Genomic DNA, 14792 nt, shown 5'->3' on the forward strand with positions numbered 1-14792 from the left:
AGTGATGAAAAATTTTCTGAAATATGGCCATTTTGAGAGAAAGAAAGTGGGGGGGGGGGGGGGGGGTAAATTGTCTCTCTCTCTGCAGACAATGAAGCGATTTTGCCCCTTTGTTGTTGAGAAATATAATGTAGCGATTCAGTATCGATTAATAAAAGTAGCGTGACAACACTCTGAATGCTACTTTTTGCACAGCACGATCTCAGATCTCTGTGTGCGAGTGGTGTGTGTTGTGTGTGTGTGTGTCTGTGTGTGCACGTTCATCAATTAAAGCAGTGCATTAACGTTGATTAAACGTTAAAAAAACGTTTTTTTTATCGTATAATAAAAAATTGTGTATGTACCGTTTAAATACAGAATTATATCGGGGTGTGTGTGTGTGGGGGGGGGGGGCTGTGTTGGCACAGTGGTTTACCATAAAAATAAAAAATGGCACGTCACGCCGAAAAGGTTGCTGATCCCTGCCCTAGAAACTGCATAGTTACATGCAAAAAATATAAAAATAAAATAAATACTCTGAACCCATTGGCAATTGCATAGCAACACTGTATCATCCACAACAGCCTAGAAACTGCATGGCAAAAGATAAAATTTCATCCTGAAACATCATTCTGACCATCTTAGCAGCTGCATGGCAACAACCTGGCAGCCACCCAAAATATCCTACAGCAACTGCACAGAAACAGATTAAAAAATGATTCTGAATATCATAGCAACCACCCACAACACCCTTGCAACTGCATAGCAACAGGTTAAAAATCATTCTGAACATAGAATCCCACAATACAGTTACACCCTAAGAACTGCAAGCTACAAACTAATCTGAACCCCTTAGTAATTGCATAGCAACATCCTGGCAACCACATACACACCCCATTAATGGACTATTCATAAAAAACGTAGTTAATTAAACGGATAGTTCTGGTCCTTGATTCTTATTGGTTGAGCGTTCTAAGCTGTTGTAAATTACTCTACAAACATACAAATTTGTTTATATCTGTGCGTTGCTAGGCAACCTAGGCAACTACATTGTTTGGAGGAAGAATACTGTTTTTATTAATATTATTACATTTTATTTGCTTTATTTATTTTGTGAAACCTTCTACATATATGGAATAACCATTTTATAAAAGCAATAAACCCTGTGAAGCCGTGGATTACAATGAATTTATAAAAGCTAAGGGGGTTTTAGACACTCCGCTTCACATCATGCCTAACAACGCCCCTTAGCTGTTATAAATTCACTGTAAATCATGGTTTCTTTGGGCTTGTTGCTTTATTCCTACTGTCCTCTATTGTAAGATCTAATGGCAATTCACACTGGACCGACAGATGACGACAAACAGCAACAAACACATTTGGCAGGTTTTGTCAGATCAGTTTGTTACCCCTATTGGCGTATGTTGGTGTAGGTCAGCGCTTGTTTTTACTGACTGAACAAGTTGAGTTGCCATTTGTCAAGTCTTGGAACATCTGGGGAATGACGTACTGTACTCGTGGGCTGTCAGCGTTGATCTGCATCTGCTGGTTTAGTGTGAATTTGCCTTAATAAAAGAGGCAAAAAAAAATGCAATGAGAAAGAATATTAGTAGTATTATTCCTGAGTTATAATCACTCCATTAAAATTACAAATGAAGGACAAACTTCTATCTTTGTAGCACATCATATAAATGCCACAAACTAAGAGGTAATGAGTGAACACATCTGCATTAGTAGTACCATTAATGCTTATATAAATTTGTTTGTTTTTATTATGTTATGCACAATGCTTTGGCAGTATGTACCTATAGTATGTCATGCAGATAAAGCAATATGAATTTATTTAAAAGAGGTCATAAAATCTTCTAGAACTGAGTCTGTAGTGTTGGAAGAATCTCTCTCTTACAAACACACACATGCGTTTCAGTGTGTTGATATATTGTGCTCTTATTTCCAGCTTCAGGATCTCTCTCTGTTTACCCAATCAGGAGCTCTGAGGGACAATTAGGTCTCCGACAGCTTGGTTTCTCTTCTGATGTGAGGTGGAATCTGCCCCCAGGGCTCTTACCTGCCACATTCATCTCACACGCACACACACAAACACCGCGCGCGCACACACACACACACACACACACACACACACACACACACACCGTTCTGAGCACTAAATCTTCTTCACACATAGACTTTGAATAGACATCCTACATCCAGCATTTGTGAAATAATTACTACATACAGATGCACACATATATAAAAATACATAATTAATTTTTTTTTATGAATGCACTAATGCTTAAATGTTTGGGATCAATAATATATTTTTTCAATATTTGTTTTTTTTGCTCACCAAGGCTAATTTTTTTTTATTAAAAACACAGTAAAACAGTAATATTGTTAACATTTTATTGCAATGTAATATTTAATGCTTTCTATTTTCATATAATTATTTCTGTGACGCAAAGCTAAATTTTTATCAGCCATTACTTAAGTTTTCAGTGTCATATGATCTTTCAGAGATCATTCTAATATGCTGATTTATTATCAGTGCTGGAAACTTTAAAATAAATCACACACTCTTCTGACATCATTAAAGGTTGTTCCTATGCTTCTGATTCAAAGTGTCGTTGTGAAAAAATACATCACAGATGAGACAGCATGACATTAAAAGATATAACAGGATCAGGGGGAAGTGAATGGTGTGCAGAGAGAGCAGAAATGAAAGAAAGAGAAAAGCATGACTGAAAAACAAAACATAAACAGTCCTACATTCATGCTTTTTCATGCCCAAGAAAAAACAGAATTTTATTTACTAGTCTCCAGCCAAGCAGGACAGATGTGAACATTGTGTGCGTCTGGCATCTGTGTCACTTCATCAAACAGTCACCCAGATGCAAAAACATACAGTGACTGGAAACAAGGACACAAAAAAGGAACAGTATATGGACACTTTCATCTCTGAAAAATATTGAAAAAGAGTAATGTCTGAATGTCCTTACACTAGATAGAAACAATCAAATCAAGTGCCGTCTGCAAACAAATGATGCCATACCTTTCTCAGAATTAACTTAACTTTTCTGAGCCATTTGTGCAATGATTCTGAACCATTGAAATATTCTGCGTATAAAGTGTTCTTTTCTTTAAAATAAACATCACTTGGTTATTTTGCTTTCTAATGCAATGACATTCAGATAGTTTAATGCCGTTTAAATTGAGATAGTAAAAAGTTATGGCTTAAGTTACCAAAAATTTTACGAGAGCACTGAATATTTATATGGCTTAAACTGTAAATTAATTAACTGCTGAACCAATTTAGCATTTTAAATTCAAATAGTTTCTTACAAACAACAAAATAATTGATGGACTTCAGATGTGTGATTACTTGTGGATTATGGTGAATTTTTTTTTTTTTTTTTAGCTGTATCACCCATTCACTATTCCCTTAATAAGGGTCCAAAATAACATTGGATTAAACTGACTTTCATTGTAGTTTCTTCCAAATATCTCTTCAGTTTTAGGAAAACTGCCCCTTTAAGGACAATTTTGAATATTTTGTGATCGTTAGATGAGTAGATGTAGTAGGTCAGGAGGTGAATGACTGACATTGAGAGGGTTTTCTCTTCGCTCTATTTGCTAATTTAAAGCAAGAGCACTCTCAAAGGATTTAGAAGTCATTGAAATTTGTGGAGACAAATCCCTAATGTCATAGAAGAAAGCTGCTTCTATCCTACAAATAAATGGAGTAAGTGTAAAGAATAAATGGAGAGTATGACATGTAGCCACCAACCTGCCTTACAGAGATGCAGCATGTGCCTTCACTCGCCACTTTTAGATACATATTTCATGAATAGAATATGATGTTAAAACAAACCAAATGTTAAAAATTTCAGTAATCAATAATCAAGATCTGTAAATATAAACATCTGATTGTAATAAAAAACCAGAATGACACCATGAACCGGTTTGAATGGGGTTAAATGGTTTAAAGAGGAAAACAACATATAGGCCATGGATTTTTTTGAGGGTCCATTTTTTTTGTGTAAGAGAATGTTTGCATTTTGTGTAAGAGAATGTAGAATACAGAAAGCCTGAAATAACAAACATGGACTAAAGGACACAAAAGTTGATTATTGATTTCATGGTGTCTTTAAGTTTTCTCTCAGATCAAGCTAGAGGCTAATCCTGGAAATAGTAATCATATTTCCATTGACTTCTTCGAGGCCATGCACACCTGTGCACACTTCCATCGACCCAAACACATGTTCCAATTACATGTCCTAGATCCTAGATCCACATGGCCAAGCATGATCATTTATTAATTTCAACTCATTCAGCGAGGTGTTGCACGTTTTGTGTTTTCACAAAGAGTAATTATGACAAAAAGGCGGTGACTAAATATAACAAACTTCTGCCAGGACAGCGCTGTGAAGAATCGATGTGGGCCAAAAACAGAGTATGAAATCCAAATGAGTCTCATTCAGTCGAGTGAGGAGGAGGGTGCTGACTACATTGCTGGGTCACCATTATTCTTTTATATTGTAGTCACAATGTAAAAAAAAATAGACAATCAAGGCTTGTTATTCATTTCAATTCATAAACAAGTATTGCTCCAAATGTTCCCCATTCTTTTGTCAAAGTGTAAGCATCACTTTTCAAACCGAGAGCAACTTGCAAAGTTTCACAGGTTAATTTTTACATTATTAATACAGAAGGAGTTAGTTAGTTAGACTGTGCCTGGGAAATGTTAATGGTGGTTTATGAGCTAATTATTTCAGTTAATCAAATTGGTGAGAAAGTATCAGATGCTATTTGTTCTTAGCGATGATGACAGCCAAGAGTAATTTTTTTCTGACTTCAAAATGAATGCAAAAGCTAGTTAAATGCCTGAGCTACTTCATAAAAATCACAATTAATATGCAAGTGTATCTTGACCTTCAAACCAAGACATTTCCATTTTTTTAAAGCAGCTACATTGGAGAAGTAGGACAAGTATTTATTTTTAGACCCTTTTAACAACATTGCTTAGTAAAACATGGCTATATGAAAAGATGGTAGAAAGATACAAATGGATACCTGAATTAATGCTACAAATATGGACTAAAACATTTAACAATATTACATTATACAACTGCATTTTTGCATGAATTACCCAGTATATTACTTAAAACTATATTCTACAATATATAAATGTATCTATTTTCTCAACAAACAAAAATATAGATCAATATATACAGCATGAAATCAGGAATCCAATATCTTTTCACATTTAATGTTTAATAATAATAATAATAATAATAACAATAATGCCCTAATAGACAAGACTCCTTAACTTTGCAAAGTTGTTGTGAACACTTTAGTTTTCTATATCTTTAAAATACATTATGTGCATATGATGGTATGTTTATTGTTTCAGCCGTATCCAGGTTAGAATCTATTCAGTCTCCATATAATGCCAAAAACAGAATCATATTTCATGATATTTCTCCATCAAAGAATCTGGTTCTTCTTCCAGACAGGCTTTAAACAAACAAACAAAGTTAAAGTGGTGGGAAGGACAGTAACAGCTTTATTAAATTAGTGCAAAAGACAGACATAGCTCATTCACCACGTCATCTTTTTCTTTCCATTTTCAGAACTTACAGGGTTTTTTTCTTGTCTTCTTCTCAAAAGTGCAAAATATAACAAACAAAAACCACTGAATCAACAGCCTTCCCTGGCCTCTTTGACTTGACCCAAGAGGAGAGGGAGAAAATTAAATAAATGCCGTACCATCAGAATCAAGAATCACAAGACAGATTTGCTCTCTGCCTGCAAATCGCTCTTCAGACTCAAGAACAAGAACTTGTAGATGAAAAAAAAGGAAAAAAAAACATCAATGGCATTAGAAATAGGCCCTAAAATTTAGAAAAAACACAGTTCCTTTCTTTTTTTCTCTTGAGGGGTCATTAAAGAATAAGGCTCAAAGTACATACGATAATTAATATATTTGTACATTGGTAAAAAATAAAATATATATTTCCCCCCACCATCTGACACATTACTTTAAAGATATATTGTGTTCCACTCCATAACAACTAATGCAATTGAACAAAAAACTAAAATAAAAGACGCAAGAGATGTTTTTTTCTTAGACTCTGAAGGCTTCTGGCTACCACCCTGCCCTAAGAAAACACAACCACTGCAGACTAACAAAGCCTTGTGTCCTTCCCTTACATTAGTAAACAAGATCAAATACAGTAGTCTTTAACCAGAGGAAACTTCAGTACATCAAAATGTCCAATCGCTTTGCCCTCATTCAATATATCTTTGTCCAGTGAGAGAGAGAGTTGGAGCATCAAGGCGGTGCCGTCCATGATGTATTCCAGAGATATGAGAAGACAGGAAGTGCATGGAAAGGAGGGAGAGGACAGAGAGAAAGTTCCTGGTAAAAAGGTGGAGGCAGTGAAGTTGGGGATAGAGAGAGACGATGGTGAAAAGCAGGAGAACATAAATGGAGGGTGCAAAGGGTCTTTTGGGGTGAGGTCTTCTCTCTCAGCCTGGTTTGCGTGTGGAGAAGAGAAGGTTTTCTTCAGTGTTGTAAAAGGACTACAGAAAGAATCAGTGGAATTTACAAGCCTGTGAAAGAGAAAAGAGACAAGAAGAAATATGAAAACGGTGATTAAACGCCATTTAAAAAGTTTAACAGAACATCTGAGGTTGTAATAAACTTAGTCTCCCTCAGCAGCAGGTTCGACATTTTTAAGACAACATGAGATATTTCCATAATATTCATGCAATGGATATGTAAAACGTGAAAAACCACAACAAGGTACTTAAACTAATTAGGAACAAAATATAATTCTCGTCGAAGCTCCAGGAAACTTTAAAGCTTTTTACTTCTGCCTTCACTTTCCTTCCTTACTCCACTCCACACCGCCATCATCGTAAAATATGATTAAAATGTAACTTTGAAAAATGCAAGGTCTAATTTTGCAAGACTTGAGCGAAATGAATTGGCCTACGGATCTCAGAAATTCAACAGCGATCGAACCATGCCAGAACCGATGCTAGAGAATATTAAATGCAGAGGGGGGGGGGGACTATTGATTTTTTTTCCCCCTTTGCTGCTTGTTGTTTCTTTCTACTAGATATGTTTGTACAGCTTGATCCTAAATGGTAGTGGAAGGAAAATAAGACTTGAACGGCACTTAAAAGCACGGCTGACGTTGCTCTGTTCCACAAATGCCATTTTCATATTATAATGAGAGTCTAGCCCCGTTTATTCATGTGCAGAGGGCCCGAAATGCATCTAGGTAATACTTTCCCCCTTAGGCAGAGTGTGAGCCTGAAACATCAAAATATACAACTGAATCAATTCACCTTGCTGCTTTCACATGCAATGAAGTCAAGCAAGGGGAGGATAAAAGTCCTCACTACTCTGATCTCCTCACATACACATACTCTTCACTCCATCTTCCTAAGGGGGAAACACAAGTAAGTGTGTAGGTAGCGTGCAATGCAGGCAGCTAGACGAAAGTTTGTTTGATCTAATTACCATCAGCCTGATTAGAGGAAAGTGGTTGTGGCAGCAGTCAGCTGCAGTGAAACAAGGCACAATAACACACATGAACCCTGCATAGCTTTTGTCAGATAGAAATAAACTCCTCTTCACCCCCCTCTCCTCCCTTACACAACCCTCATCATTCACTCCCTCTATTTGTCTTTCCATCAGCCAAGTAGAAAAGTCACTCATGATGGGCTTCAAGTTTAGAGCCAGGAGTCTGAGTTTTTCCATTTGTAGCTAGATAGATTTAAGAGGTTGGAGCCGTAATTTTAAAGGAAAATAATAGTTTAATTATAAAACATGAGGTTTTGAAAATGTTTACATAATTTATGAGTTTTAAACCTGCATGACTTTCATTTTACTGTTGAAAACAAAAGAACAGATTTTCTCTCTCTTTTTCTTTCTTTTGGTCCATATGTCAGTATGGTCAAATGTTGTTTAGGACCTCAATGACCTTTATTGTACAGACTCTTAAAAATAAAGGTCCTTCATTGGCATCTTTGATTCCACAAAGAACATTTAATATCAATAGAAACATTTGCCTTATTAAAATGTTCTTCACATGATGATAAAAAAAGCGTTTTAAAGTTAAAAAAAAACAAAAAACTTTTTTGTTCCACAGTAGAAAGTCAGTCAGACAGGTTTGGGATGACATGAAGGCAAGTACATAATGAAAGAATATTTGAAAAATCTATCCCTTTAAAAATCAATTTTACTAAATTTAACTCTAAAAATTAATCATTCACCTTTAAATCTAAAATGATTTGAGGTACCAATCATGTCAATAGCACACGTACGGGACAAGTTACTCCAGTGTTCAGTACTCAAGGTTAAGAGTTCTGAAAAAGCTCGACCCATGAGTATTAAAAACAGGAATTGTAATTTTAGCTTGTGGCATTAATCATTCTTGTCACGCTTGAAAATTCATTAACAAGAAGAGGTGACGCTTTATCTGCCAGGTGCACTGCGGATGGCACATCAAAACAAGTGGCTTGAAGAGCCAGTAAACGGGTCGATGCTGTGGAAATTTCTCTTCCCCTCGAGACAGGCCACATCAGTACCCAGAGTGGATTAAAGAGTAAAAGCGCCCATCTTGGCAGATAAAGGGATTTAAACTTCAGTGGGTCCAGACTCACTTGGACTCGCTTATTTCCCTGTTTGTGGATTAATTATATTTTACCACTGTCGGGCATCTTTCATCAGATTAAAGCGTAGTTTTAGAGGTCTGTTGAGTATATCACCACTCTTCATTTGTCCAGAAAAATCACATTAGGAACGTATTCCAAATCATTGTCTGGTATGTATTTTTCAATTACGGCGATTATTAAATCAACTAGGACTGAAATTTTTAGTTTAATTTTCATGTGCTTACAGGCTGGACTTCCTCACTGTTTATTAAGCATGGAGACTTTAAACATGTGCAAGAAAAGGTAGACGCTATTTACTTTAAATGGTAGAAACTGTTTATTTATCAAATACCATCCTGGTTAAAATAAGAGCAAACTGCAAATAGTTATAGATGCTATTCACATAGAGTGTACTCAGAAGTAACATGCTATTTGTAGGAAAGTAAAATGGTGGACGAGGTTAAAAAGTAACCAGTCAACAAGTAAAAAGACACTGCATTTAAGATATTTTTAGAGTGTTAAAACCTTTGCCATTGATAAATTGATGAAGTGTTTGAAACAGAAATATTTTGTAACATCAGAAACATGTTAACTGACACTTTTGATTAACTTAATGTGTCCTTCCTAAATAAAAATGTTAATTTCAATTATCATTCTTTAAAAAAACAAAATAAAAATATCTTACTGACCCCAAAGAAATGTGATCCCTAAAGTGTAGTTTGAAACCAGTCCTACAGGGGGCAGTATGGTCATCTTGGTATTGTTTGACCCTACCACTGTTCAACATGTGCTCTTAACAGTCTCCTCTGTGATCTGATCTTGAGCTCGATTGTTACATCAAAGCCTATTTTGTCAGTGGAAAATATAATTTGGTTTCCTCTTGACATTTGTATCAGAATCCAGCCTCATCTTGTGTTGAAAATGTGTTTTTCTCCCTTCGAACATTGACATCACCAGTGTAATCACACACAATTCAATGATTCAAAGAGCAAATCAGCACAGAAGTTAAAGTTTCATAAAAAATGGAATGGCACAAACCAGTGAACTACGTTGTACATGTTGGTAATGCACGAGTTTGTGTGAATATGTGTCTCCTGTAGAGGAGACAGATGAAGTGAACTCTGTCTAATCTTTTGGCCATTTCTGTCTTACAGTGCTCCATCATTGAGCTTCTTGGCTTATCTGCCTGTTCTCAGTTCTCTCTCTCAACAGGGGTCAGGGTTCAATAAGGTGATAAGGAAACTGAAGCCAGACACTCTTTCCCTCCCACTCGATCAGTGTGCGACATAACAGTGTGTCTCATTATATTCCTTACAATGAGTCATCAGTTACATGTAGTGGAAGTCTGAGACCAGCATGCACCAGCTCTGTCATGTCACATGAGAAATAAACACATGCACACACTTTTAGATTTCCTGTTACAATGTATCACTACCTGAATGCGGAAAACACACACACACACACACACACACACACACACACATTTGTTTTTGTGAAAAGTGGGGACATCCCATAGGCATAATGGTTTTTATACTGTAGAAACTATATATTCAATCGTCCTACACCAACCCTACACCTAACCCTAACCCTCACAGGAAACTTGGTGCATTTTTACTTTCTCAAAAAAAAAACTCATTCTGTATGGTTTATGAGCGTTTTGAAAAATAGGGACATGTTTTATGTCCTCATACTGTAAGTCCCCCTCTCCTTGTAATACCTGTGTCATACCCATGTCATTTTACAAAGTGTCCTGATATGCCACAAAAACAAGAGCACACACACACACACACACACACACAAACATATATATATTCAGAACTATAACAATATATTCAGATTTGCATCTATATATTTAGAATTTAAATGTATATTTTCAGATTTGTATCTATATATTAAGGTTCGCCTGTATACTTTGCTGTACAGTTTGATGGGAAATTGGCTTCTCTTCCAGAATGTCTGCCATCACCCAGTATCTGTTTACTGTGGTAAAGCCCGGAACTGCATTAAGAGTTGATACATATCAGGATAGATTTACAGCATGTGTAGGGCCACTAGTGCAGCAGTCAGAGACACATAGAAGCATTTAAAGTAATATGCACTGATTAAAGGTTGCTTTACAGCAGGTCTTGGGCTTCTTGCAGTGTCTGTGTGTGTGTGTGTCAAAGTGTATTATTTTTTTGTCCCACAGTTAATCTCCCACCTAAACCTGCACACGGCCCCCTGGTGACTCTTTCTCCCGGCAATAACATTAATAATTCACTCCTTTAGAGGGGTTGGAACATAATGGAACTCTATACAGCCATTCTAAAATGGAAAACAGAGGAAAAATAAATCTGTGCACTGACTGTTCAGAAGGGATGTTCTGCTCTGGGTTTGGATAAGAGTCGGATCCATCTGTGATTTGTGGCACTATACAGCCAATATCTCCAGATCTGTATGAAACATGGTAGCAGATCTTCTCCAGAGTTTCTCTCCCCCAATCACTTTCTTGTTTGTGTTATCTCTGTGCATATCATTCAGATACCCATATTTTCACCTCAATTTTGACTTCATATGCTTCAAGTTTGGGGGGAATTCAGTAAATAGCTACATTTTCTCAGGTTCTAAATGTTCTAAAATGTTGCTTTTCTATATAAATTCATATTCATAACAATTTTATATTGATCATTGAGTTGTTGTTCCTTGAATAGCTGGTTGAGATTAACTGATCAAATTATGTAAATCATTGTTATGAGACATATATCCAGACATGCACAAACGGTCTAAAACAACAACGCACACACTGTGCAAATAAATTACCATTCCTTTTTTCTTAGACATTTCCTGCCTTAGAGTTTTTCTGCATTTTTTGCCCCACTCATTGCCTTACATATTATTGTATGGCTTCGTTTCATAGTTTTAGGCATTCTTTCCCCGTTCTAAGAGTTGTTCTTTTAGCAATCTTTTTTTTTTTTGGTGTGAATGCTGAATATGTGAATGTTAATAGGCTGAAATTATTGGATTAGTTGCTATAGTACTATGCCATGCTGGTTTACCAAAGTGGGATTTCTGGTGAAAAAATATATAGCTCCTGGCACAATTCTAGCACACAGTATTTGATAAATAATCTCAGGGATGTTACTATAATGTCTCAGTGATTTGTTAGTGTTTATTCCTCTAAACAGATTTACATTGTTACTTGCTCACCAATTGGTGCTTTGCAGTGAATGGGTGCCATCAGAATGAGAGTTCAGATTGAGAGAATTAGCTGATGAAAGCATCACAATAATCCACACTCCAGTCCATCAATTAATGTCTTGTGAAGACAACAAAATCAATACTGAAAATATTTTACATTAATACTTTTCAGTCGAATTATGCTGACCATATAATTTTGAATTTAATATCATAATTTTCACTAGTGGTCTCAGATGTTTGAACTCCGTGTGTGTGTGTGTGTGTGTGTGTGTGTGTGTGTGCGTGTGTGTGTGTGTGTGTGTGTGTGTACATTTGAATGTATGTCTGGGAATAAATACATTTGAATAAATATTTGTAAATAGTTAGAATGTGCCTCAAAGATGCAAGCAGTCTGTGAACTGGGTTTAAGCAATACTTGAATGGACGAGGTTCCAAATTCGAGGATTAAGAGAGTTTTGTACAATAATAAACTCTGCAAATTTCTGACTTTACTTTTTTTTTTTTTGCTGTTGGGCAGAATCCTGGATCTGAAACACTTGCAATATTTATTTGGACTTTATTAGAAACCATGAAATATGCAACATCTACATCATCTATCAAACTTTAAAACTCGGCATTTGAACAAATCGCCCGCATTCTGATAAGAGGGATCAGCTCTACATGTGAGTGTTGTGAGGGGTGGAGTGAAAGAATACTTACAGAGGATGGAGAGCAGAACCAGTCCCAGCAGTAGCAAGAGATTTGTTTGGATTGAGCCAGCATGGCTGCAGTCCATTCTGTTCTTCTTACAGGTGCACACCTGAACTTTCAATTCTGTGTTGTTGGATATTGGAGGGACTCCAGAGTCAGTCAGAACCAGTGGCAGGTTGTAATTGGCCTTTTTCAGACTGTGCAGCAACATTAACTGGGAGTGAGTATCTGAAAACAATAAAAAAATAAAAATAAAAACAATGTACAGTAGCATTCTGGTCACTTTACATGTCAGTCAGAGAGAGTATCTTCAACTCTGCCACTCGACCTCATATCACCTCACCAGACCTCTTTTATACTGTTTCTCTCGTTTCACAGCCTCTGCCATTGATTCTCTTCTCAAACAGCTCACAGAATTCTGGAGATTCACATGCCTTTCTATGTTTGGGTGTGTGTTCTCAGGAGAGATGGGTAATCGAGAGTGCTAAGATAAACCCAAAATACACTCAGCTATTTGGTCAGGGTGATACTTAATGATACACACACGGTCTGGGACAATAAACCAATCCTCTTGCACTCAGCAGTATGTGACCCACCTGAGCCTGGTGAAAATACTAGAATTTTCATGTTCATGCTGGTTAGGTGCTGGTATAGCTGGTAGACTACACTATTAAAAATAAAGGCTCATAAAGAACATCTGTGGTTCAACTTTAAACATTTTCATTGCACAAATGTTTTTTTTATATTGGAAAAAAGGTTATTAAAAAAAGAAAAAGAAAAAAAGGGAAAAATAATAATAATAAAAAAAACACTCAAACTCAAAATGGTTCTTCTATGGCATCACTGCGAAAACTGTCTTTTGGGACCTTTATTTTGAGTTTGCCACAATAACGCTATTGATCCAAGGGATGCCAATATTCAGTAAGTTTCTTAATTGAATATCATGATCTTAGTTAATTTTGCTCAAAATTCTATAAGCTATTTCAAAGTGTCACTCCATAACTTTTTAATATTTTTAGGAATTTTCATGTTTGATTGTCATTACAATTAATGATCAATTATATGCACACAATTTTTGCAGTTTAAGTAATTAATTCATAGAGAATTTTAGTAATTTATGCCTGTGTATGCAGCGTTTTCACCCCCTGATCACACTTTTAATAAATGTGCTTGTGCTGAAAATGATTGATCAACAATAAACCAATTAAGCATAATTTTATTAAGGTAAACTATTCCTTTAGTGAAAGCACCAACTGGCTTTCTTCAGACTGGCCCTAGAAATAGCCGGCATGTGTTTAACCGTGGGTCAGTGGCTGTTTCTGTCCCATCTGAGAATTAACTTACCATTGATCCTGGAGATTTTCCATGTTTTCTCCAGTCCTGGCTGTTTGCCAAGCTCGATCTTGAAAGGATCTGTATTAGGATGAATGTCCTTGTCTCGTCCCCCGATCACCACCACATTCATGTCTTTAGCATCCTCACACACGCGGGCCACGGAGGGGAAGATGTAGGGAGCGTTGTCGTTCTCGTCCTCTATAGTGATTATCAATGTACCTGTGCCCGAGGCAGGTGGACTACCTATTGAGACAAAAGGCAAAATGTTAAAAGAATAAAGTACCAACAGTTTAAGTAGTTTTAGTATTACAGTATTTAGATTTTAATTTTTATTAATAATTTGAATTTATTTTTAGCTTTAAGTTTAAGTAATTTTATGCTATTGCAATTTTATTAGCTTTTGTAATATGCCTGTTTAGTTTACATTACATACTGTAAAGTGAAGTGGGTTAAAGACCTCTTAAAACCAGAGGCACAAGCAAACTGGATGCATCAGAAACACAGACAAAACCAATCAATGTTTATACAGAAGGAAAAATAACAGCAAATCAAATCACTCAGTTTCTGACTTGGAGTAACAACAATTATCTCAATTTGAAAGACTCAGATTGCACTTTATTGAATATTGCACAGTGAAAAAACAAAAAACAAATACATTATTCAAGGCTTTTGAAATATTCCGTGTCTAGGAGATTAGCAGTTATTGCAGGACTGCATAATTATAAACAGCCCTGGAGGTCAGCCGCAATTAACATCCGATGACAGGATCAGTAATTACAGAATGATTTTGTCCTCGTACTGCCAGGAACACTTAGGCCTCAAAGGAAGAAGAAAAGACACGGTGTCAAAACATGGGAGCAAGTAATGTCTCAGTAGAAAAAGAAATCAGGTTTGTTCCAATTGCGTCTCTAAAATACCCCTGCAGAGTAGCGTTTGGACATCCT

At 36.2% G+C, this 14792-nt stretch overlaps 1 protein-coding gene across 1 annotated transcript in view; it reads right to left on the reverse strand.

The window, feature by feature from the left end:
* Nucleotides 1-5626: 5626 nt before the first annotated feature.
* The window catches only part of cdh13 (cadherin 13, H-cadherin (heart)), a 353836-nt gene continuing 344670 nt past the window's right edge, over nucleotides 5627-14792 (reverse strand). Inside the window, exons 12-14 of the mRNA XM_059565191.1 lie at nucleotides 13858-14091; nucleotides 12523-12741; nucleotides 5627-6591 (exon numbers count right to left, since the gene is read on the reverse strand). Coding sequence (XP_059421174.1) covers nucleotides 6584-6591; nucleotides 12523-12741; nucleotides 13858-14091 — 461 coding nt within the window. The 3' untranslated portion in view covers nucleotides 5627-6583. The remainder of the gene's footprint in view (nucleotides 6592-12522; nucleotides 12742-13857; nucleotides 14092-14792) is intronic.

The sequence above is a fragment of the Carassius carassius genome, chromosome 13 (genome assembly GCF_963082965.1).
Source record: "Carassius carassius chromosome 13, fCarCar2.1, whole genome shotgun sequence".
Classification (NCBI taxonomy): Eukaryota; Metazoa; Chordata; class Actinopteri; order Cypriniformes; family Cyprinidae; genus Carassius; species Carassius carassius.